Source organism: Podarcis melisellensis, assembly GCF_964234715.1.
Source record: "Podarcis melisellensis genome assembly, chromosome: 6".
NCBI classification, from domain to species: domain Eukaryota; kingdom Metazoa; phylum Chordata; class Lepidosauria; order Squamata; family Lacertidae; genus Podarcis; species Podarcis melisellensis.
Window position 1 is genome coordinate 60,189,538 of NC_138538.1, and position 22,525 is coordinate 60,212,062.

The 22,525-nt window shown below is 41.2% G+C and overlaps 1 protein-coding gene and 1 long non-coding RNA gene across 16 annotated transcripts in view; one reads left to right on the forward strand and one right to left on the reverse strand.

The window, feature by feature from the left end:
* The window catches only part of DOCK7 (dedicator of cytokinesis 7), a 113,362-nt gene that overhangs the window by 80,419 nt on the left and 10,418 nt on the right, over window positions 1-22,525 (reverse strand). For all 15 annotated transcript variants that reach the window (XM_081915687.1, XM_081915683.1, XM_081915680.1 and 12 more), the window contains exons 3-8: window positions 8,984-9,159; window positions 8,219-8,287; window positions 5,278-5,407; window positions 4,953-5,165; window positions 4,161-4,246; window positions 777-843 (exon numbers count right to left, since the gene is read on the reverse strand). In XM_081915687.1, coding sequence (XP_081771813.1) covers window positions 777-843; window positions 4,161-4,246; window positions 4,953-5,165; window positions 5,278-5,407; window positions 8,219-8,287; window positions 8,984-9,159 — 741 coding nt within the window. The remainder of the gene's footprint in view (window positions 1-776; window positions 844-4,160; window positions 4,247-4,952; window positions 5,166-5,277; window positions 5,408-8,218; window positions 8,288-8,983; window positions 9,160-22,525) is intronic.
* Window positions 14,232-17,167, forward strand: LOC309372380. The gene is made up of 3 exons (XR_014169482.1): window positions 14,232-14,256; window positions 16,130-16,180; window positions 17,059-17,167. It is a non-coding gene; the product is annotated as an uncharacterized lncRNA (long non-coding RNA).

Sequence of the window (22,525 nt, forward strand, 5' to 3'; positions counted from 1 at the left end):
GGAGGCAGGCTGAATCTCCTCAGATTTTCCCTCCTGCCTTGACAGAGCAGTTCGCTCTCCCCCCCCCCACGTCTCACTGTTTCCCTTATATTCAGTTAAGTTTTCTTTCATTATTTCTCTTTGTACTCTTCCTTCTTTGTATTGTGTTGTCTTCATTTGGTTTCACTCTCTTCATGTTTTCTTTTCCTCCGCTGAGGCATTGAAAAAAACAAAAACAAAAGTCCTCCCTCTCCGCTGGCTGCTTCTCATTATTTCTTCATTTCTTTGCTGTTTTACATTGCTTCCTAAACTTTATTTGGTTTTATTTCATTTATTTTTCTATTGCAAAAATAAATAAATATAGAAGTGGAACAAACACAGGGGCCCATCAAGTTTCACTCTCCCTGCTGGAATAAGATGTTTTTAGTTATGTTCACTGCATTTTGCCTATTTGGGCTGATGTACACCACCCTGAGCTCTTTTCAAAGAAGGGCATTCTAGAAATATTCTAAATACTGTAAATAAATAAACAAAATAATCAGGCAACCTGTAAAATAGTTTATTGTATCCAGCAACCTCCACCACTCTTTACAGGGTTTGCTTTTTATAGTACTTTCAGTTCCTTCTGTTCTACTTTCTATTTCTCAATGTAATTTTGAATAGCAGGGATGAAAAACGCAGTATTCCAGTGAAGACTTCAAGTGCTCTTAAGCAGAGAGCTGCTGTTACTACCTACGTCTTACTGCATGCTGTTCAAACGCCATGCAAAGGAAGCAAGCATCAAGCAGATAACTCACCTTTTTCTTTTCCTTAACGTCGTACAATGCCAAACTTGCAAAAATCGGCTCTATTTCAATTTCAAATCTTAAAGGAGAAAAAAAGTTTAGCTCTATTTCTTAGATTTTTTTCAGTTTTATACACAACCAAACAGCAACAAGGTTATTTCCCAACTGAAACTGCACTACTGCAGCTGTGTAGCTCCCTAGAAATAACTTTAGGATGCCATAGCTCAGGGGTAAAATACCGTATTTTTCGCTCTATAAGACACACCAGACCACAAGACGCACCTAGTTTTTGGAGGAGGAAAACAAGAAAAAAAATATTCTGAATCTCAGAAGCCAGAACAGCAAGAGGGATCGCTGTGCAGTGAAAGAAGCAATCCCTCTTGTTGTTCTGGCTTCTTTGATAGTTGCGCAGCCTGCATTCACTCCATAAGACGCACACACATTTCCCCTTACTTTTTAGGAGGGAAAAAGTGAGTCTTATAGAGCAAAAAATACAGTACATGTTCTGCATACCAAAAGGACACAGGTTCAATCCCTGCTGTCTCCAAGGTATGACTCAGAAAGATTCCTGTCTGAAGCCCTGGAGAGTCACTATCTGTCACTTTTCAGCAATACTGCACTAGACAAACCAATTGTCAGATGATGATGATTTTTTGAATTTGTATACCACCCTTCCATCTGAAGATCACAGGGCAGTTCACAACTTCTGGGAAACACATACTGCTGACTCTGCTTAACAGTTGTGCCATCTAGAGGCAGTCCTGCAAAACCCAAACCCGCAACAAGTTCCCCTGATCTGATCCTGCATGGGGCCTAATCAGCAGCACCAGCTGACGTGCCTCATCCGAAATATGCTGGTGTTTAAAACAGGTTGTCAGCCAGTTTGATTGCACAGCAGCAGCTTATGCACTTTTGTATATTGCTATTCATAAACCTTTTAAAATCTGCTGTGTATTACGAGATCTCAGGTCATAATCTTAAACAGACTTCTAATCAAATCAGTGGGAGAAGTTGTTTAGCACTTAGGCGTGAATGGGAATGGACAGCAAACTGGGTCAAAGCCCTACCCTAAGCCCATTATTTGCAACTGTTGAGCTAAACTCAACAGTCCTTCTGCATAAAGTGTTTAGGAGCAGGGTGTTAATCACATATAGCTTTATCTCGTTTAAATGCAGTTCTCCAAAGCTGCCAATACCAGAATTAATTAATTTACTCCACGGAGGTCAATGAGATTATGTCTTTTGTATCAATCAGCTGTTCACCATGGCTTCTATCTTTCTATCACTGGCAGCAGAGAACAAAGAACTGTAAGTCTCAAAACTGTCCCTCTCTTGCCACTAATGGTACCTATTGCCAGTTAAATAATGGCTATTAGCTAATAAAGACTGCCTTCAAAACACTTCTGCTCAAAAGCAAGTCCCATTCATTTCAATAATTGCTCACCACAATTTTTTGAACAGGTGGCAGAACACCCTTGCATTTATGACAACTTTTAGACATTGTGATATACTCTGACCTTGTCTGGGATATTTTTCTGTAACACCTGGAAGAATCTGCTGGTGTATATGACTCTTCACTGTCTTGTTACTGCTAGTTTGTTGATCAATACCTGTAATGTTCTTTGTTCTTTTACAAATGCTATTATTATAGCTAATTATTGTATTTTTATATTACTTCATTTATAATGGACTTTGTTGAATGATGCAGGACTAAAATCTCAGAAGCAAATAAAACATCAGAATTCAGTTTTGAGTATGTGGGCTTAAAGTTCCTAAAACTATATACATATTTGTCCTTCCAGGCACTAAACACAATTCTCATTCTTTTTTTAAAAAAGAGCACAAGATAAACATGAACTCTGTAGAATAAAGACAAACATCATTTCCTCAGATCTAATATGAAGAGATTTCTGTAAAAGGAAATTCTTAATTAACTGCTGTAATTTGTTTTTTATATAGCCATTCACTGTACAAGAGTTCTCCTGGGAACTGCATTCTGGTACAACACCCTGTAAAAGGCTATGCCATGGAATCATCCGGATTAGTGTCAGGACTTAAAAGCAGCTCTCCTCTAGGAGGCAATTCCAACATATATCTCAGTTACGAGATGCACTCTAGTCTAACTGGAGCTCCCTAACAAGAAGGGTTGACCTAAGTGAGGACACACAAGATGAATACAGCCATGTGGAAAATCAGTTTTGTGCTTTATTTCTCTAAGGGAATACCAGTAAAATTTTACCTCGTGTTATTAGAGAAGAGTTATAGGCAATGAACCAGCTGCAGGTAACCCTACATTCAGGAGCTCCACTTCATTAAACTTGTTTAACAGGTTTCTCTTCTCCCCAGTGAAAGCTTTGCTAACTGCCTCAAGTCTCAAGTCTTAAAGAGGCAGCCATGGATTTAAAGACTCAACTTTGTCTTACTGAATCAGTTGTCTGACTGCTGGTGTAAAATCTCATCTCAAAAAAAAGGCTACATCAATCACGTTGTTTTTAGTCAACTGTCCTTTGTTTGTGCGATAAAAGCCAGATGTAAACAGGATGAGGGAAGGAATTGTGTCTCTGCTATGAAGTGAGACATTACGTCTTTATTATACCAGTTGCATTGGCTGCCTGTGTGTTTCTGGATCAATTGAAAGTGCTAGTGTTGACTTTTAAAGCCCTAAACAGTTTAGGGACAGGTTACATGAAAGACGACCTGAACTCATACGAACTTACCCAGGCCTTAAATGTCACCCTCAAAGGTGCTGCCTGCGGTCTACCATCAAGTTCAATTTGTGGGCCTCCCATCAAAATTGGTGAGCACTAGCAATAGGACCTTTCAAGTGGTGACGATCCCATTAAATTTTCTCCCAGGGAAAATACATCTGGCCCAATCTTTCTTTATTTATTTTAATGTACCTCAGAATCCCACATCCCTTCATTAAATTAGCACTTCACTTTCTTGAACTCAATACCACTTTAATGTATGTGTTTGTTGCCTTGTAGCTCAGTCGGTAGACCATGAGACTCTTAAAGCTCAGGGCTGTGGGTCTGACCCCCACATTGGGCAAAAGTTCCCTGCTTTGCAGGGGATTGGACTAAATTACCCTCATGGCCCCTTCCAACTCTACAATTCTATGATTCTATAGTACATACCATTTTACAAAAGCATGACTAGGTTTGAATATTGTGGCAAGCTTATTTTATCATTATTTCCAGCGTTTTTAATGTACGATGGGAATATTTAATTGACTTACTGCCCTCTTTGCACATTAAGGTGCTCAAGGTAGAATTTGAAAAATTAATTGTGTCTTGGTAGTTCTATCAGTCCCAATTACCATACAAGGTGCATTGATTTGACAGGTCAAATGTAAGCATGCATATTTTTTAAAAAAATTAGCAACCTTATTACTTACTTTAAAGACAAACACTTCACAAGAAGCCTCTGACCAAAGTGTTCCTTGGGGATTTCAGGGATGCCCAGTCTTTCTATTGGTTCTTCCTGCAATCGGGCACAAATCCAGCAAGTAATGCATGCACTCCTTCCACAAACAAAGTGCATTGTTAAATGGCTAAAGAAGGCAAAGTAGATTTCCTCCCCTCCTATTCAATACAATTTAATCTTCAAGCTTAACAGAGTGTGGCTTTTGCTGCAACTATAAATAACACTGAAGGGGTTTAATTTAGGAGAGCTACTGAATAACGGATTGGAGTTCTGTAAGAAAATTCCTTGGAAAGAGATGATCCAAAAGTCCAGATTTGTGCTTTAATCACATGCTGCTTTGGCAGCAGTCGCATGGAAACAAAAGCAAATACAATCTTAGGGTCAATCCCTTTAAAATATTTGGCTCCTCCACTCCCCTGTACACTTTCTACAAAAGCTGGCAAACACCGCTGTCAAAAGTCTAGGACTGGTATTCAACATTAGTCATAAATAAAGTAGACTCATCAAATTCATCCCACTTAAGACGGCTGTGGCCCTACAGGCCTACAAACCCAACAAATTATGGCAGAACATCATGCTATTTTGCCTCTATCTTCACCTTCCCCATCTCATTTTAATGACTTCTGAAATTCAAGTCGAGATATATATATATATATATTCCTACTATAATACACCAGCACTCACTCTCTGGCTACAGAGGTGGACCTGGCACTTATGTGTGCTTTGTGCTAGTATTAACAGGTCTCAGTTAAGCTCACAATACCTCATCTGGAGCTGGATGCAATGCAAAAAGTTCCTTGTGTCTGTTGGACTTTCTCTGTTCATCATTTTGATGGTCGATTTCTTCATTTGGGGTCCGATCCAGAAGATTTGGAAGCAAAGCATCCGGGAGGGAGTTTTTCAAGTCAAAAATACTGCAAGCCCAACTGCCCCGTGGCGTGTCATCGATTGACATGGACCGTCTTTTAAGATCATCCTAAGATTGAAGAAATTAAATGAAGCATGTAAAGTGAAATATGGAAAATGTCACATGTATTTTTAACACAGTGATATTTTTTTTAAAAGATGCAGGCTTCATAAGCACCTACTTGTTCATCCTGGTAATTGTTGCCATCCGGAGCTTCATCAGACTCAAATATCTGTTTGGGTAGGCCTTTTTGCCTCTCCTTCTGTTTGTCTAATGTGTTGGGGTTAAATCCTGTTCCCAGTTTGTGATATCTATTCAAAAACAGATTGTATTAAGCAATGTCTCTCCTCTACAAAACCAAGAAGAAATGGTGAGCAACATCTGAAAGCTTAATGCCCTCCCCAGAAAATATTTTTTGCTACTCTTGACGGCATCATGCTGTCTATCAAAGTTCTGTAACAGGAATTTTTGAAAACAGCATTTTCTCTTCTTTGACTGCAGGTGTTGATTCCAGTGTAGGATATTTAGACTTGCAGCCTTAAAAATCAACTCATACTTGTTACTTTTCCTGGCTGCAATAAGAAATGACTCCTGCTGTGACCATATAATCCTATAAGCATAAGCACCCGTTGATCAGCAATGGAATACTTGAAGTGTACCATGATGTAGCTAAATGCAAACAATTTGTTCTAGTAGACTGTATCCTTCACCTCATTAAATCACAAAATATTTCTATAAGCAATCCAAGGATGACAGCATTTATTTGTTTATTTGCTTGTTTTAGCATGGCTGCTTTCAGGGCCTCCTTGACCAGCGGTTCCCAATTATCTAACTACTGCGGACCCCCTGATTTTCAAAAGCCAAGCCATGGACCCTCTACTTTTGAAATTTGTGATACCTCTATGGTAGTTTTTGTTACATGAATGATGCCATGGACCCTCTGGGTTCCATGGACCACCAATTGATAACCACTGTCTTTGACTATTATGAATCTATTATGTATCAATTTGATGTTTAGTCCATTTACCATATTCTATTGTTGCAACTCAGTGGCTTTTAATCAGAATACAGGAAGAGCCCTGGTGGGTGGAGACCAAAGGCCCACATAATTCTTTTTCTAATGAGATCGACTCACTTTCTCCACACCATAAAAAATGTCTAATCTGTCTACGCAGGCATTGTGCATGACCTGGCTCTCAGTAATAGTGGTACATATCATCTGACAAAGGTTGTTGATACTTTAGAGCAGGCGAGGTTAATCTCTGGCCCTCCAGCTGTTGCTGAACTACAACTCCCATCATCCATGGCTGTGCTTGCTAGGGATGATGGGAGCTGTAGCCCAGCAACATCTGGAACCCCAAAGGTTTCCATGCCTACTATGTATGTTGCTGAATTACAACTCCCATCTCTCCTGACTATTGGCCATGCTTGATGGGGCTTAATGGAGTTGAAGTCCAATAACATCTGGAGGAACACAAATTCTCAAATCCTGCTCTACTATACAAATCAGAAAGCTCCAAAGGTAAATGTCTAGGAGCCACCATTATTATAGCAGACAATAGTGTCTGTCAGCAGTGCTGGCTATATTGGGATAAACCCATATGTCTTCTGACAATCAAGGCAGTTGCAATATTGTGATCATTCTAGCCTATTATTCTCAGAGTTGCCCATCCCCAAGGTGTTACCATTTTCCCGGAAGCCAAATTAAAATTATTCTTTCTGTATGTGATCTTGATGGGTATGTGACAACTCTCTGCCCTTCCTCCTCTATTTCACCTGCACATCTAAAGAGTGTATCACTGTGACTACTAATGACAACTCTTGGGAAATATGTACATTTATTCTGGCCTCCTGAGAAGCTGACAGCACTCTCCTGTCTCACTGCAGTCTCCATTCTGACTGCAAAGAAGGGTGGGTGACAAAAGGCTTATGGGTGGAACCAGACATGACACGGAGCACAAGGGGTTGCCAAATGGAATAGATTGCCCATAATAGGGCTGTCTGGCTAGGATTGCCTGATATGCCAGAGAAGGCCCAATAACATTAACATATTTAACATTGCTACTGGATAATTTTACTTTTAAAACATTCCATATTTTATCAGCGTCGCTCTATGCCAGCCTTAACCTTCCTGGTGCCCTTCAGATGTACTGGAGTACAGATTCCCCTCAGCCCCAGCCAGCATGGAGGGCAAAATTTCTCTAGGCAGTGTACAAATATTCTGCTCTACTATAAAGGCAGAACCAGATGAGAAACAGCAGCAGCCAAAACTGGCAAACACCATCTTGTCTACCTCCTTCTGAACCTGACCTGTTAGCCTGGTTTGTTAACTGACGTTCAGCCAGAATTACCTCAGTTCACATATAAAGGGAATTGTGGCTTAACACAAAGCCAGGAATGAAGTGTCAAAGTTGTCACACAGAGGGGAGGACTCATAAACCACAGTTCATAAAGTTGTGAATAATAATCTGAACCTGCACACAGAGAAAATGACACTCCTGCACCATCGAAAGAGGGTTATTTCCTACTGCCTTCCATATCTTGTTATCAACCTTTTCCACTATTATTATTTTCTTCTTTTTATTCCTCATCTTGGCATTTTCTTTTCTACCTAATTATATAAATCGTTTGAGTAGTTAATAGTGGCTTTACCAAGTGATTACAAAAGCGCTGGGAGGACAGTGAGCTTGGTGTATACTCTAGTCTCACGCAAAAAGGCTCTATTCTGACACAATTTATGAGTCATTCCACTGACTGCTGAACTGCTCCATTGCAAACAATCTCTCGACTTCATACGGCAAGCCCTTTCATCTAACTTGCTTCCTATAAGGATCCACAGCAAAAAGGTGGGGGGAAAGAATATGAATTGGTGACCCATACTTTCTCCATTATTCCCTCCAACACATTCAGAAAAGTTGTCTCCCCCTTTTCAGGAAGTTATCCTTAAGGGCACCTGCCTAAAAGTGATAACTGTAAAATAGCGGTACGATCTTATATCGGCTCTGAATAGTTACTGATAGCTACAGTAACCGCATTCTGAAAATCAGGCCCCCCGCCCCCCGCCCAACACATACAGTTGAAGGGCATCTCTTCAAATATATAACTTTAAATACACAACTTACTTTCTGTTCACAATGGCCCAGTCTTCTGTGTAACTTCTTACGCAATCTCTCACGTGAGGGTCCATTTCACTATAGAGAGGGAACATAGCTCTAAATGGTCTCTTCAAATCACAAACATCTTATTTCATTTTAGACTGACAGGCTGAACTACCATTTAATACCCCAGTATAGTGGAACCTTGGTTCCTGAACAGCTTAGTTGCCGAACAAATTGGCTCCCAAACACCAGCCAATCAGAAGCCACACCTTGGTTTTTGAATGGTTTCAAGAGTCTAACAGACTCCCGGAATGGATTAAGTTTGGGAACCAAGATACCACTGTAATAAACACAGCTTGCATTCTGTAAACATCTACTACGTTTCCAATCATCACACGTGCATACAGGTTGCCCCACTTTCCTTCATTCAATGTTTGTTAATGTGCTTCCTCCACCTTTACGCCATAAGTTACATGTGACACAGGGCCTCTGCTTTTTAGACTCACAGTCAATTCACTGTCTTTCCCTTTGTTTCTCAGCTAAACCAAGAATTTCAAGGGGTACAGTTCCCTTCTCCAAGGCCCCACACTCTGATTCTGCCACCACTGCCATCTCTCTGTACCTGTATAACTTGTGCTTTCTTTGCTCTCAAAGCTATCCTGGCTCCAGTGTATAGTTTTGAGTGGTGAAGGAAGAGAAGAATATGGAGATTAATGGCTTCAGCCAGGCCATCTCCCATACCTGCTCAGCTGCAAGTATGGGCCAAGGTCTCTGTTGCCTAGCCCTTACCTCTCTTCGGGTACTGCTGACACAAGCGTTCTGCATTCTCGAGGACTGTAGATAACTTCAATATCGTCAGAAGGAAATTCAAGCAAGTCTCTCAAAGGGCCGCAATCCACTGCAAGTGGATGTGTAAGGAGGTATTCTTCCAAATCCACTGGATCCACAGGCTCAGTAAGAGGCACCTATGAAGATAAAGAAAAAGTTATACTAAAGTGTCAACATTTGGCTATTTTAAAATACATATATCTGTACTTAATTTCCCCGCTCTGCATATTTTGTTTTCCTCTGCAGCTGAAAAATATCAATATCTAAGCCTGCCCAGAAATACACAGTACTGCCAATTTCATTAGATGTTAAGGTTTCCAGGCCAAAATCACAAGTACAGACACATCCAGATGGTAACTGCTTTGTTCCCTCACTGGGAAAAACATTTATCTCCTGTAGTAATAGCCCTCAGTCACCACTCCCACAGAAAACAGCCAGACAGCCATGTAGACCATCAAGTCCTTGCTAGGCTCAACAGTCATTCCCATAAAAGCACATGGACTAGATGATGGGATATCAACAACAGCAAATCAAAATCTCAGAGCCTGTTCTGAAGACGCATCATGAAGGTGTGGCTCTTGTCAGTGCCTTAATGGAAGAATCCTATGTAAACTGCAATAATATCAATCATGGAAGAAAGGCAGGATATAAATGTAGTAACTAAAGCAAGAACAAACAGTTCTGCACATATATCCTGCAGAAATTAATCATGCTATTTAGCTCCTGTGTGGCAAAGGCTCAGGTTTTATGCCCTTCAAGATGGTATGTAAGTTGCTTTCCTGTGTTTTCTTGTGTCTCAAAAGACAATGGAGTGTACCTCTGGGGGTGAAGTCAAACTGCTGCATTAGCAGCACTGAAGTGCCTTCCCAGGGCACTAGCCTGGGAGGTGTGTATGGAGGTCCTGAGCTGCCCAGAAAACAAGACACACACACCATTTGGCCTTGCTGATGTGGCCCAAAGACAAGCAGAGAAATACGTTTGGCACCAGCTTGGCTGCAGAAGTTGCTGGAAGGAGGTGTACAAGGCACTCCCCTCTGGATTTTTGTAGTAGGGTTTACTCCTCAGCCTTTTCTGCTTTGGGAGATATCTCACAAGGCAGCAGAGGTTTAGGATCAGAGTCTTCCTTCTCCTAGATGGGCTACCTTCCCAGGTTGATGAGCCCCACCTTCCCGCTTTCTTGTGAATTTAAGAGATTTTTTAAGTAGTCTACCAGCAGGAGCAGTGCAATGTCAGAGCATTGGATTCAGCAAACAGTGGATCAACCTCACCAAATAAAGGGTTTCCAGTGTCAGAGTTTACTCTTCTTATAGAGGGTAATGTGTCTAGTTCCAGGAGTTCTGTCCTCTCCTCCCAAATGTGGTGTGATGTAGCACAGTGGCTAAGAGGAGTGAGATATGAGCTGGGGAGTAGTTGGTTCAGGTCTCAGATCAGCCATGAATTTGCTAGGTGACCTTTCACAGACCATTATCCTCTCAGCCACAGTCCCACCCCTGTCTGCAATCTGGGGGTAATAATACACATATACAGAACTCTTTGAATATTCTCAAGTCTTATTATTATGCCTGGCTCATGATGGATAACGGACCCTGTGAAAGCCAGCACCTAATTTTATTGAAGCTCGCGCCCATCATCATCATAACTTAATGGCTCATTCTGGGGACGGAGGAAACGCGAGCTACAATTATGCAAGGAATCTGGAGATCCTGGTCCAACACTTGGTGTGCACTATAATATCATCTTCTGCCTGGTGAAAGGAAACAGATGGTCCAAGCTTCACAGGGGACATGCCAATTGGAACATAATATTCACAAGACAGCTACAGGGAGATTACCCTGTGGCCCAGGAATTGGGTCTAGGTATCTGAAGGAATGCCTACTTCCACACCAATCTCCCTGAAAATCATTATCGGAGACCCTCATCCAGGTGATATGACTGGGATGGGAACTTGCATCACCTCCTCAATGGAATAGTCTTCCTAGGGAGATTTGACTGCCACATACTCATAAATCTAAACAGTGATGGTTGGTTTTTGGTTTTTACTATTGCTTGTTTTATTCACTGCCTTAACCTTTTTAGCTTTGTTGTTGCTTTAATCCTTCACTTTTGTGAAGTGTGTGAGGCTCCCTGAGAACATTTCTATTGAAGGGTTTCACAGAAGTAAATTAAACAAATTCTGTTCACAGGAAAGGCTGTGGTTCAGTGGCAGAGCACATGCTTTTTGAATGCACAAGGTCCCAGGTTCAATCCCTATCTGGGAAAGACCTCAGCTTGAAATGCTAGAGTGCAGCTGCCAGTCAGAGTAGACATTACTAAGTTTGATGGCATCTTCTTATGTTGCACATGCCCAGGTTTTGCTGAGCCAAACTCTACATTCTCTTCCAAAACAAACTCTATAGTACAGTATTACAGAAGTAGGTCAAAAATAATTGCCTTCTTATTCTGAGTCTTTCATTTTCTTAAAACAAAACAATGCTACACTCAGTCCAATTCTAGCAAATGAGTGCTACAAATGCACTGGTTTTATACTTTTATTTCTGGGGCTGTGTCGCTTTCCATTATACTACAAGCCTAAGCAAAAATCCTCAAGGTGACTCAGGAGAGAGACATTTCCACCCTTAGGCATCACCAAGTCATGAAAACCTGAGTACTGCCTTAGCTGCTATGTCAGCGTTTAGCGAAGCCTCCAAGGCAACACCTCCATTACTTTCAAAATCAGTTCCAAATGCAAAGCAAAGCCTTTGATCTGACCTTCCTTCTCATACAGGGCTGCAAAGTTAAGACTGAATTAGTAAACTAGCTTTTTGCAAGAGAAAGGGGAAAAGGTGCTCAAGCAAAATGGTTCAGATTGATGAGCTGGTTACTGAGTGGCTGGAGACTTCAAAATAAACCCTATAAAGCCTAATAGACACATAAACAAACAGTATAAACAATATAGACCTCCCAGTCACAGTCAAGCAGTGAATATGGGAAACAGCAATACTCTTTATATGAAGCTGGAATTCTGAAGAGAATCACATTAAGCTAAGAAGGGATGGCTGACCAAACAATGCATAAAGCTTGGTTGCTCCTTAGAAAGTCAGGATTTGGTCCTAGGTAAAGAGGGTTTGATATCCCAATCTGCAACTGTGTTTGAATGTCATGCTAAACCATATTGCTCTGGCACGGCTGCAAGGAGCAGCTTAGAAGCTTCCTTTTTTTTTTGCTCCAAACAGACAATTCAAGTTGGCTTGTTTCACACAAACCATACCACACAAACCAGTAGGCACAGTTTGTCAATGGGAATGGGATGGCAGGGAGCACTAACTCAACACCTGCCTAGCTCCATTCACATTCTGTCAAGCTATAGTTCAGCATGATGTCAAAACGTGGCCTCTGCATTTGCTTACATGAATCAAGATTTTGTGTGACCATATTCTCAAATAAGCAGAGCACTGGTCTCTAAGAGGTTTTAGACAGACAAACACTTTATAGGTGCAGCTTCAGTGCAACACTTTAAAGAGAGAAGAATAGAGGCAATAGTTGCACTCCCATAAGGAGAGAGGCCAGAAGGTCAGGAGTTCTGCAAATACAGTATCTCCGGTTCAATCATGCCAAAGATTAAAATGCTAAAAATACTTTTAGGTACCAATTCTTGGTCATTTGAAACTAGAGTAAGCTGCTGATGTGTTCAAAGTGAAACACATTTGCCCTGCCTCCCAGAAACACTGAATGGATATATTCATTCTGAACTGGTGATACGGTGACATACATTTCCTGTGGGATAGATTCTGCTGCCTTTGCCCAAATTCACCATGTGATTTCAACATCTGAAATGGTCCCCCTCTCTTTTCCCATGCAAAAACATTGTTCCCAACAGGAACACCCTCCCTCTCTCTCCACAACATGTGATCACCATAATCAGTAGCATCCCAGGCCTGTAAATTGCTAGGTTCTGCTGTTGAAGGAAGCTGGAGGGAAAGCACAAATTTGGTGTGCCACTGTGGTGCTGCAAAGCAAAACAGTGCCCTACAACCCTACAAAGACCTAAGTGTTAAACTGTATGTGAAAGAAACACAGAGATAATCAGCTACACAGACAGGGAAGAAAATAAATGGGACAAACTTTTAAACTGAGTACAAACTGATGTGGGCAGGGAATGTGCTGTATTTGGTTGTTGTTTTTCAAATCCTCATCTTCACTAAAAGAGGAAAAGATATTTCTAATTATAGACTGGCTGCCCCTCCCAGCACACTGTCATCCTTCACAAAATAAAGTATAAATTATCATCATGCATCATGATGATCATTGGGCAACCGTATTTATTATTTCTCCATCAATTTGAATCAATTCCTGCCAAGAAAACTACCATATATAGGGTGCCTTATTTTACAACAAAATATGGTAGGTGAAGAATGATAGGCAGAGAGCAGTAGAGGCTTGCTCAGCTTCTTACCCAACCTCCCAAAACATTCATTCCTGCAGCTTACTGGGAAGACAAGGGTAAGGGGTGAGGAGGCAGCAAGGCTGGTGGAGTGCAAACGCACCAGCAGAGCCAATCCAGAGCTCCTGCTAGTGTATTTGCATCATGCCAAGCTCTCCCTTTCATGCTCCTGATATGCCAGACCAATGGCAGTGACAGGAGGTCATGTAAGCAATGCAGCCCCTCCCACCACTGCTGGCTGAGAGATTCTCCAAGGGCACTCAATACTTTATACACTACAATGCACATGTTCTCATGACATTGTACAGACTTCCCTGATCTGATCTGGTACCCTCCAGATGTTTTCAACTACAACGTCCATTACCCCACCCTCACCAGCCAGTATGGCATTGGCCACTGGTGGAAATTATAGGTCAAAACATCTGGAGAGGACACAGTATATAAAATAGTTCAGCACAGGCCCCTGGGTGATACATGACTAAATATGGGCCAGCCACATTCCAAGGCAAATGCACACATTAAATTTTTGATTTGCTTATAGGGAAAGAGAGTATGACTTAAAAAGGCTAGAACAGTCTGTAGAAAGAAAGTACTGGGAGCCAATGTAGACATGATTAGAGCAATAATGTTAGAACAATAAGAGTTAAAACAACAATGTTTCTATTTTAGGTGCAGGGTGTTCACAAACGTCCTTATTCAAGTAATGTCTTTCCTTTTATGAAATGGAAGTAAAACTGCCAACACATTCCAGGAACTTCATAATGAGAACTGATGTCAACAACGGCTACAGGAGCTCATCAGCATCCAGAATCAGGTAAGGCATTCACATTTTTGTCCCTACACCTCTTCAGTAGACCATTATAGCATGAAGATGTAAACAAACATAAATGTCAAACCCAGAAGCCAACATTAGCCTCGCCATCTGTGCAGTCAGAAATACTGCCTAACACCTGAGTAAACAGGCAAAACATAAATTCTTGGTTATGAAGAGGAACTAGTTTGTGTCAGCTTATTGGCAGATGAAAGACAAACGCATTATTTTAAACTCTGGCTTTTTATGGTGGAGAGGCGGAGAAAGCAAGCTTTGGAAGGTCACCCTATCTCCTTTCTGGCTATAAGGGATTTGTTGGCACCGCCCTCCTGATGAACAGGTTGCCAGCTCCTATTAAGAAAACAATGTTATGACCTTTCCTCAACAAGCCATATCAGGACATGGGATATTGTGCCAGTCAAGCTTTCAAGTGCTTTTTCAAAGGAACATTGGCGAAGGTATCATTATTTTCACTGTAAAAATTGAAAGCCCATATAAAAGCAGAGAAACAGGACTAACGTGTAACAGGCAACAATGCTCCCAGGCAAGCTATATAAGAAGAAGAAGAAAGTGAAATTGATTCTTTTGAGTTAGATTCTTCTTGTTTCAGTTGCAGGGCCTATTCATACCAACATTTCCTGCTACAAGAAAATCTGGCAGACGCTCACCTATGTCATTTTACAATCAACAGTGCATCCGCTGTCATACATCAGAAAATCCAGCTCTTAGGATGCCACCGAAAATATGCATTTATGAAGGTATGCCAAAAGTTGGCTTTTGAACATCGCAGCAGATGCATACAACCCTACCAGCCTCACCAAGAGACAGAATACCTCTATTTTAAAATATTTTCTTTTGTAGCTACTACACACCCAAAGGTCACATGAACATGACCTCAGATAATGAGTTTTGGTCAACAATTTCTTCCTCTTAAGTATTTTTTCTTCTGTTTTGATCTTTGACATTAGTCATTCTCTTGTTATGTGATTCCAACCACACCCTATTTTTGTGAACATTCTGTCAATGGATCATGGAGAATAGTTATAGCATCAATAACGTCTAACCACTTCTGGTGTTTATTATTATCAGTGAGCACAGCGAATATACCGTATTTTTCGCACCATAGGACGCACTTTTCCCCCTCCAAAAATGAAGGGGAAATGTGTGTGCGTCCTATGGTGCGAATGCAGGCTTTCGCTGAAGCCTGGAGAGTGAGAGGGGTCGGTGCGCACCAACCCCTCATGCTCTCCAGGCTTCGCACACCTCTCCGCAAGCAGTGGGAGCCCAGCGCTGGGCTCCCGCTGCTTGCGGAGAGGTGCCTGCATGCCGAAGCCTGGGCGCGCTGAGCTCAGCGCGTCCAGGCTTCGCGGACCTCTCCGCAAGCAGCGGGAGCGTTCCCGCTGCTTGCGGAGAGGTGCCTGCATGCCGAAGCCTGGGCGCGCTGAGCTCAGCGCGTCCAGGCTTCGCGGACCTCTCCGCAAGCAGCGGGAGCGCTCCCGCTGCTTGCGGAGAGCTGCCTGTTTGAGGGCTGGGGTCGGGGGAAGCTCTAGCTGGGGGGGAAATAATTTTTTCCCCTTTATTTCCCCCCAAAAAAACTGGGTGCGCCCTATGGTCCGGTGCGCCCTATGGTGCGAAAAATACAGTAATTTATCCCTACCAAATATTGTTTCAGATAGGATGTAGGTTTTGACAACTTTATGATTCTTGCTATGGAAAATAGTTTGTTATTTCTGCAAGTAACATTTTATTTTATACATGTTGCTCTTTATAGGGATATTTCAAACAATTGTTATTTGTTTGGTGCATTTACTTCCTGGAATACTATTAAGTATGCTTTGTGTTTCTGGCTAAACATCTAACTTAACAAAACTTTCAGAAACTACAGGAGACAAGGTGCCACCCTGCCAGCATTCAATTTGGAAAACCGGTAAGGCACAACTTTAATCACTCTGTAAGAATACATATACCATAAAGCCTTCTGCAACTCTATCCGTTTGAATCTCGATACACACTCTGTACAGTGGTATCTTGGTTGTCAAACGGCTTGGCTCCTGAACGCCGCAAACCCGGAAGTAAGTGTCTGCGAATTTTTTTGGAAGCTGAACATCCGACACAGCTTCCAATTGAGTGCAGGAAGCTCCTGCAGCCAATAGGAAGCTGCGCCTTGGTTTTTGAACAGTGCCAGGAGTCGAACGGACTCCCGGAACAGATTAAATTTGACAACCAAGGTACCACTGTACTGCACAGAGCAGGGCAAAAATGTATTTAAATTGTAACACAATTTAGCCTAGACATGAGAACAAGCTGCCTTGAAAGCTTAGTTCTCCTTTCTTGAAAAGCCTGTTTTAAATGTCAAAGTATTTCTATATAGCATCCCTAGGGAGAAATGTCAAAGTATTTCTATATAGCATCCCTAGGGAGAAACTGGAGTAGTTGGAACTCCATCAAGTTGTCCTCGTTGTACTGTTGCATTTATGAATGCAACAGTAAAATCAACTAGTCAAGGTACAGTCACCACAAGGTAAACAAGCTGTGCAAGAATTACAAAATAGAGAAGCGATGGCCATTAAGTTTGGAAATCTGCTAAGCTCCTAAGGCTGAAATCCTACACTTGCTTACCTGAAGGCAAGTCTTAACACACTAAATAGGACTTATTTCAGAGGAGACATGCATAGGGTTGAAAAGGGACACCTATCAGGTATAACTGTGCAGTAGCCTAACACTGGAGGCCATGTTGACAGCTAAGATAATGCTGAACTTTAACTGACAACTGATTCCAACTTATTTTCCCTACACATGTATTAGGCAATGGTCACCAGCGGATGGTGTGGTGTGGCAGAGCTGTGGAGCCACCCCACCAACACCAGTCACTAAAGCTTATGTGGATGTGGACAGGGGAGCAACGACATCAGGGCTGTGCAGGCACACCAGATTGGCTGTGTGCGTTTTTCTACAGCTGTATTAAAATAACTGGGAAAGAGCTCCATCTGCAGCACCAGAACAAAGAGCCACTCATCATGACTACCTTTGGCATATTCCAGTAATTGCAATAAACATTCTGCCTTCTTCAGCGGTTCACACCTCTTATGAGGGAACTGCCATCCTAAAGATATACATATATTATATCTATATAAATGTGCACCCAGCCCTTAACTAAAGTAAGATACCAGCTTGATAGATTGAGTTTATATAAACTATTATCCTTCACCCGGCTCCGTTGGGAAGCGTGCACAGGTAGAGTTAAGGTTGTCAGTGCTTGCATTATAAAACCCTGTCTCAAATGTTTATAACTGGACTGTTACAAGGACGCTCAAGCGTTTTGTCTTTAAGGCTCTGTTATTCTTCACTGTTATGTCCCCTTACCAGCTCGAAAATAAAACTCTGCTTCCTATCGACTTTGTCCTTCCCTGGATGTCAAACACAGTATTTTGCAGTATTTTAGTGCTTCCTTCAGCCAGCCAACACTTGTTTCCATTTGCTCTCCTACCTGCATCTCTGCCATATCATCTGCTACAACATGAGCAATGTGTTAGCTAAGCATGTCTATCTGTTATTCCATCCATACAACACTGTTGTATTTCCTAGTGCCGTTTCATTTTTAAAGTGTCTTGGGATTTGATGCACAAGCTATTTTGTCAAGGCGGAACCAAATGTGCTGCAAGTGAATCAAAAGAACAGGTCTAAGAGCCTTTTGTTCTGTGAGCATCTCAAATGCTCCAACCTGCATTCTATTTTCAGTGGCTTTTATTCTATGTGATCGTTACTAACGCATTGTAGCAAAAAGGGGCATTCACAAAATACTGGAATCTGTGTCAAAAAATTTCGAGGGGAAAAATTTTTCATTCTAAACCAAGCTTTTTTAAAAAAATAAAATATTTATTTTTTAAAAAAAACAATTTGTCTTTACTTTTTTAATTTATACCTTATGCACAACTGAGATTTAAATCAAACTGAGTGTTTTCTTAAAGTATGTTTTAACTGCCCTGCAGCTTTCCAAGTTTCCAAAATACTATTACAAAAGTCCTATATGGTGACACCTATGGTGAGTTATCTTTGATGGAATTTGCACATATCACAAAATCTCCAATATCTAATAATAGATTCTTACTGAAAATGCAAGTATTGTCAAACAGTATGTATGAACATAAGGAACTACCCTATATGGCAGGGGTCAGCAACCTTTTTCAGCCGTGGGCCGGTCCACTGTCCCTCAGACCATGTGGTGGGCCGGACTATATTGGGTGTGTGTGTGAACGAATTCCTATGCCCCACAAATAACCCAGAGGTGCATTTTAAATAAAAGCACACATTCTACTCATGTAAAAACACGCTGATTCCTGGACCGTCAGCGGGCCAAATTGAGAAGGCGATCTGGCCCACCAACTTTAGGTTGCCTACCCCTGCTATACGGAGTTGGGTCATGCAACTATCTATTCTATTCTAATCCTATGCTGATTGGCAACAGCTCTCTAAAGGTGCCAGGAAAAAGTATTTTTGAAATGTATTTTGAAATGCCAAGGATTAAACAGCTAAGTGTGTTTTACCCATACAAGGGACCTGTGCTGACAAAGAAAAAGAACAAAATCTGGGAGTGGAAATCTTTCTATTTACCAGTGGCTTTCAAACCCCTGAAATCATGTTTCGTTCTCTATTAAAGAACAATAGCAAACATGCCAGTCAAAGAGAAATAACAACAATGGGTGCTTGACCTACTTGGCTCAATCAGCAAGACAGCATTTGTACTACCAAGCAAAGGGAGGGAGGGGGGAAATCTAAGGCATTAGATGAAGTAGATCAAAGTGTGCTCTACTATATTCAAAGACAGATAAAGTTCTTAAACAGGGAAGACAGACGGTAAATTTAACCCTACAGCTGCTGGCTACTCATACATTTACAGGAAGGCAAATCAAATTTCAGGTGTTTACTTAAGTGGCCATGTAGCCAAGGCTTGAAAGAGACTTGTGTCTATATTATCTGCATAACATTGATAAATGTAAGATATTCAGCTGCTTCCAAATGGGAAAGGTGTAGCCTTTGAAGCTCTCCCTGGTAAACTCATAGGAGTTACTGTGAAGAAAGGAAACTGGTAACTTATAAGAACCACACCACAGTGGGGCTGTGGGAAGAAGAAGAAGAAGAAGAAGAAGAAGAAGAAGAAGAAGAAGAAGAAGAAGAAGAAGAAGAGTTTGGATTTGATATCCTGCTTTATCACTACCCGAAGGAGTCTCAAAGCGACTAACAATCTCCTTTTCCTTCCTCCCCCACAACAAACACTCTGTGAGGTGATTGGGGCTGAGAGACTTCAGAGAAGTGTGACTAGCCCAAGGTCACCCAGCAGCTGCATGTGGAGGAGCGGGGACGCGAACCCGGTTCCCCAGATTACGAGACTACCGCTCTTAACCACTACACCACACTGGCTCTCAGATTAACACACAGGAAAAACTGTTAATAACTGCTTTTAATATACAGGAGAATGTTCCTGGGTGTGGTGGGATTTCCTGATGCTTTGGTAAATGATGCTAAGAACACCTTTTACTGCAGGCTTTTTCTAAGAAAACAAAATGACAGCGGGGAATATGGTAAATTTAAGTAGATGAACATCCATTTTCCCTGCCAGAATTCCTCTAGAATTCTCGCTTTTTAACTGGATTTGTTTTTCTTAAAGGCATAGATTCTCATGTACTAAATTCCATTTTCCCCAGAGAAATAAGGGCATCTGAGTTTTTCTACTGAGACTCTGACCTTGCCTGCACTAAAACAGTAGGGTTGAGAAACAGGACAAGTGTAATTTGTAACTTTATTTAGTAATTGCTTCATTAAAAAATTACTTTAGGCAACATACAGATCAAAATACAGGCACCAATCATTTTAGGCATGTCCAATTGATGTGTGACTGCTAACACACAGGTCCTTTTGGACATGAAAGAGAGGTTAATGAAGGTGCTTAGACATGCTCCACCAACATGCATGAGGACAGGAACAGAACCCATGCACGAAATGGTCACCACCTGTTCAGTAAATTCAGCATTATAATCTTAAACAAACCAAGCAATGCAACATAAGAAAAAACAAAACATATAAATGAGCCAAAGACCATCACAAAACTAAAAACCGCACAGCCACTATTAACCACAAAGGCAATAATGCTAGTAACTTTTCCCTTGGGGACTGTTGAAACTCCGCCTCCAGGTCTCCATAAGTATTTCTGGAAGGATGACAGCAATGGACCTAGGCATGTGACAGATTAGGCTTCTCCAACCTCATGCCCTCCTCATTGTTAAAAAACTGCAATTCCCATCTCCCCTGGCTGCTTGCCATAATGGATGGGGTTCAGCTGAATTAAAGTACAGGTTGGGAAGGTCAACATACAGTGTTGAACTTCAGTGGAGATGAAGCCCAGGGTTGCATTTCTGCATATCCATGACACACACTAGTTGACTCTGAGTCAGTCACTATCTCACATGATTGAGCCCTTTGGAAGGCAGCATGGAAGAAAAATGTAACCAGTCATCATTGTCTCTGGACTGCACATTTAGCAGGAGTTTGCCAACCAAACAAGCCATGGAAGTATGGAATGAGGTCTAGAAGACTCCAATTCAGTGTGTTATCAAAGCACTTTAATTTTTAGTCTGAGCAGCCAACTCATAATTTCGTGCCTTTAGGTTTAACAGCACTAGTTTCTTGGCAATTTAAAATGGTTGAAGAACTCAGCTGATGAGAAAAGGCTGTCACAATTCAAAAATTCTGAGGCTTTTTTCTTTTTCTGAAAATAAAATGTCAAGCAAGGCACAGAGGGAGACAGCCTCGGAGGGAAAAACCTGTTCTAGGAGCTGGAAGGAAACTTAGTATGAAGAAGAAAAGAAAATATGCCTCCTATTTTTCTCTAGTAGCTCAGGAATGATGAGGATGCTTGCCTAAAGGTGAAATTAACCGACCTGCTTTTATGCAATGCACACACACATTGAATATATAACTAACCAGCAAAGATTAAATATGCAGATTGGCTGTATCCTATCTTTCAGTAGTATTCTGAATGGCAATTTTACAGAGATGGCCACCAAGAGTGTGTTCATAAGAAGCCTATTTGCTTTTAGTGATGCATTTAAACTGGAACTATCTTATACAGATGTGTCTAAGCTGAGTGCAAAAAATATTCTACATCAGTGCTGAAAGATCTAGTCCTGATAAGGGCCTTTGTTATTTAATTAATTCATGACCAATCAGCAAGGCTTGGATCTCCACAGGTTGTGCTTGATGCAGAAATGCTAGGGATGCGATTGCTATCTTTCTTGCAGACTTAACTGGGTCTCAAAGTCTCTTTCATCCAGTCAACTGATTTTTTCTCTATCAGTATAGGCTGGCAGAGGTGTATGGAAAGGAGAGAGCGGATACTTTTTCTAGACAGTGCCACAAGATGGCAGAATGAATTCTCACCAGCCCTCTTGATAAATCTTGCTCTAATTCTAGTGCCCCATTGGGCAATGGCAAACGTTCAAAGAAATGTCTCAGAAATGAAAGGAAAGAGTAAGAGTCGTTGACCTTTTCATATTTAAATGAAACAAGATTTAACAAATGCACTACCTTTTATTTAATTTCAACATGACTTTTACATTACCTGTCAGGTGATTTGCAGTCTAGCGTATCACTGCATAGTCAGATAATTCATTAGAGTTACTGCCCTGTCATAGATTGCACGAACTGAGCGTGAATACACAACACAATTGCCAATAATTAAAGGTACTCAGCGTGGGGAGGCAATGGGCTGCAATGCATAACCCTTATGCTGCATTGCTGCCACCACGTTCACTGGGAATTCTTGTAAGTGGGAGTATTCAAGATGTGAACTACAACCTATAACAGCTTGGGATGAGTTTAACAACACTGTTTTCCATTTTCCTAAATCCCCCTTGGCTCTACCTTAATATTTATTGCTGAATATCTCAACAAGAAATGTCAGGGGTACATTAGCTATCTCCTTCTGTTAATTTTCTAAGGAAGTGAGGCAGCAAACCAGCAGTCCTGCCATTCTGGAAACTAGCAACACTCTCTTGAATATGCATCTATTTTTAATTTTTAAAATACATCTCCAACTCTTCCTCACAGCCAATCCTGTTTAATCTAAAGTTAGTTCAGAGCATCTTGAAGAATCAGCTGCTTGTTTTTAATCTTTTTAGATTAATAATATCCAAGAAACATGTACCTATTGTGAAATTTGTGTAGGGATAATTACACAATCAAAAGTTGTTTCCAATATATTAAAAATCAGTAATCT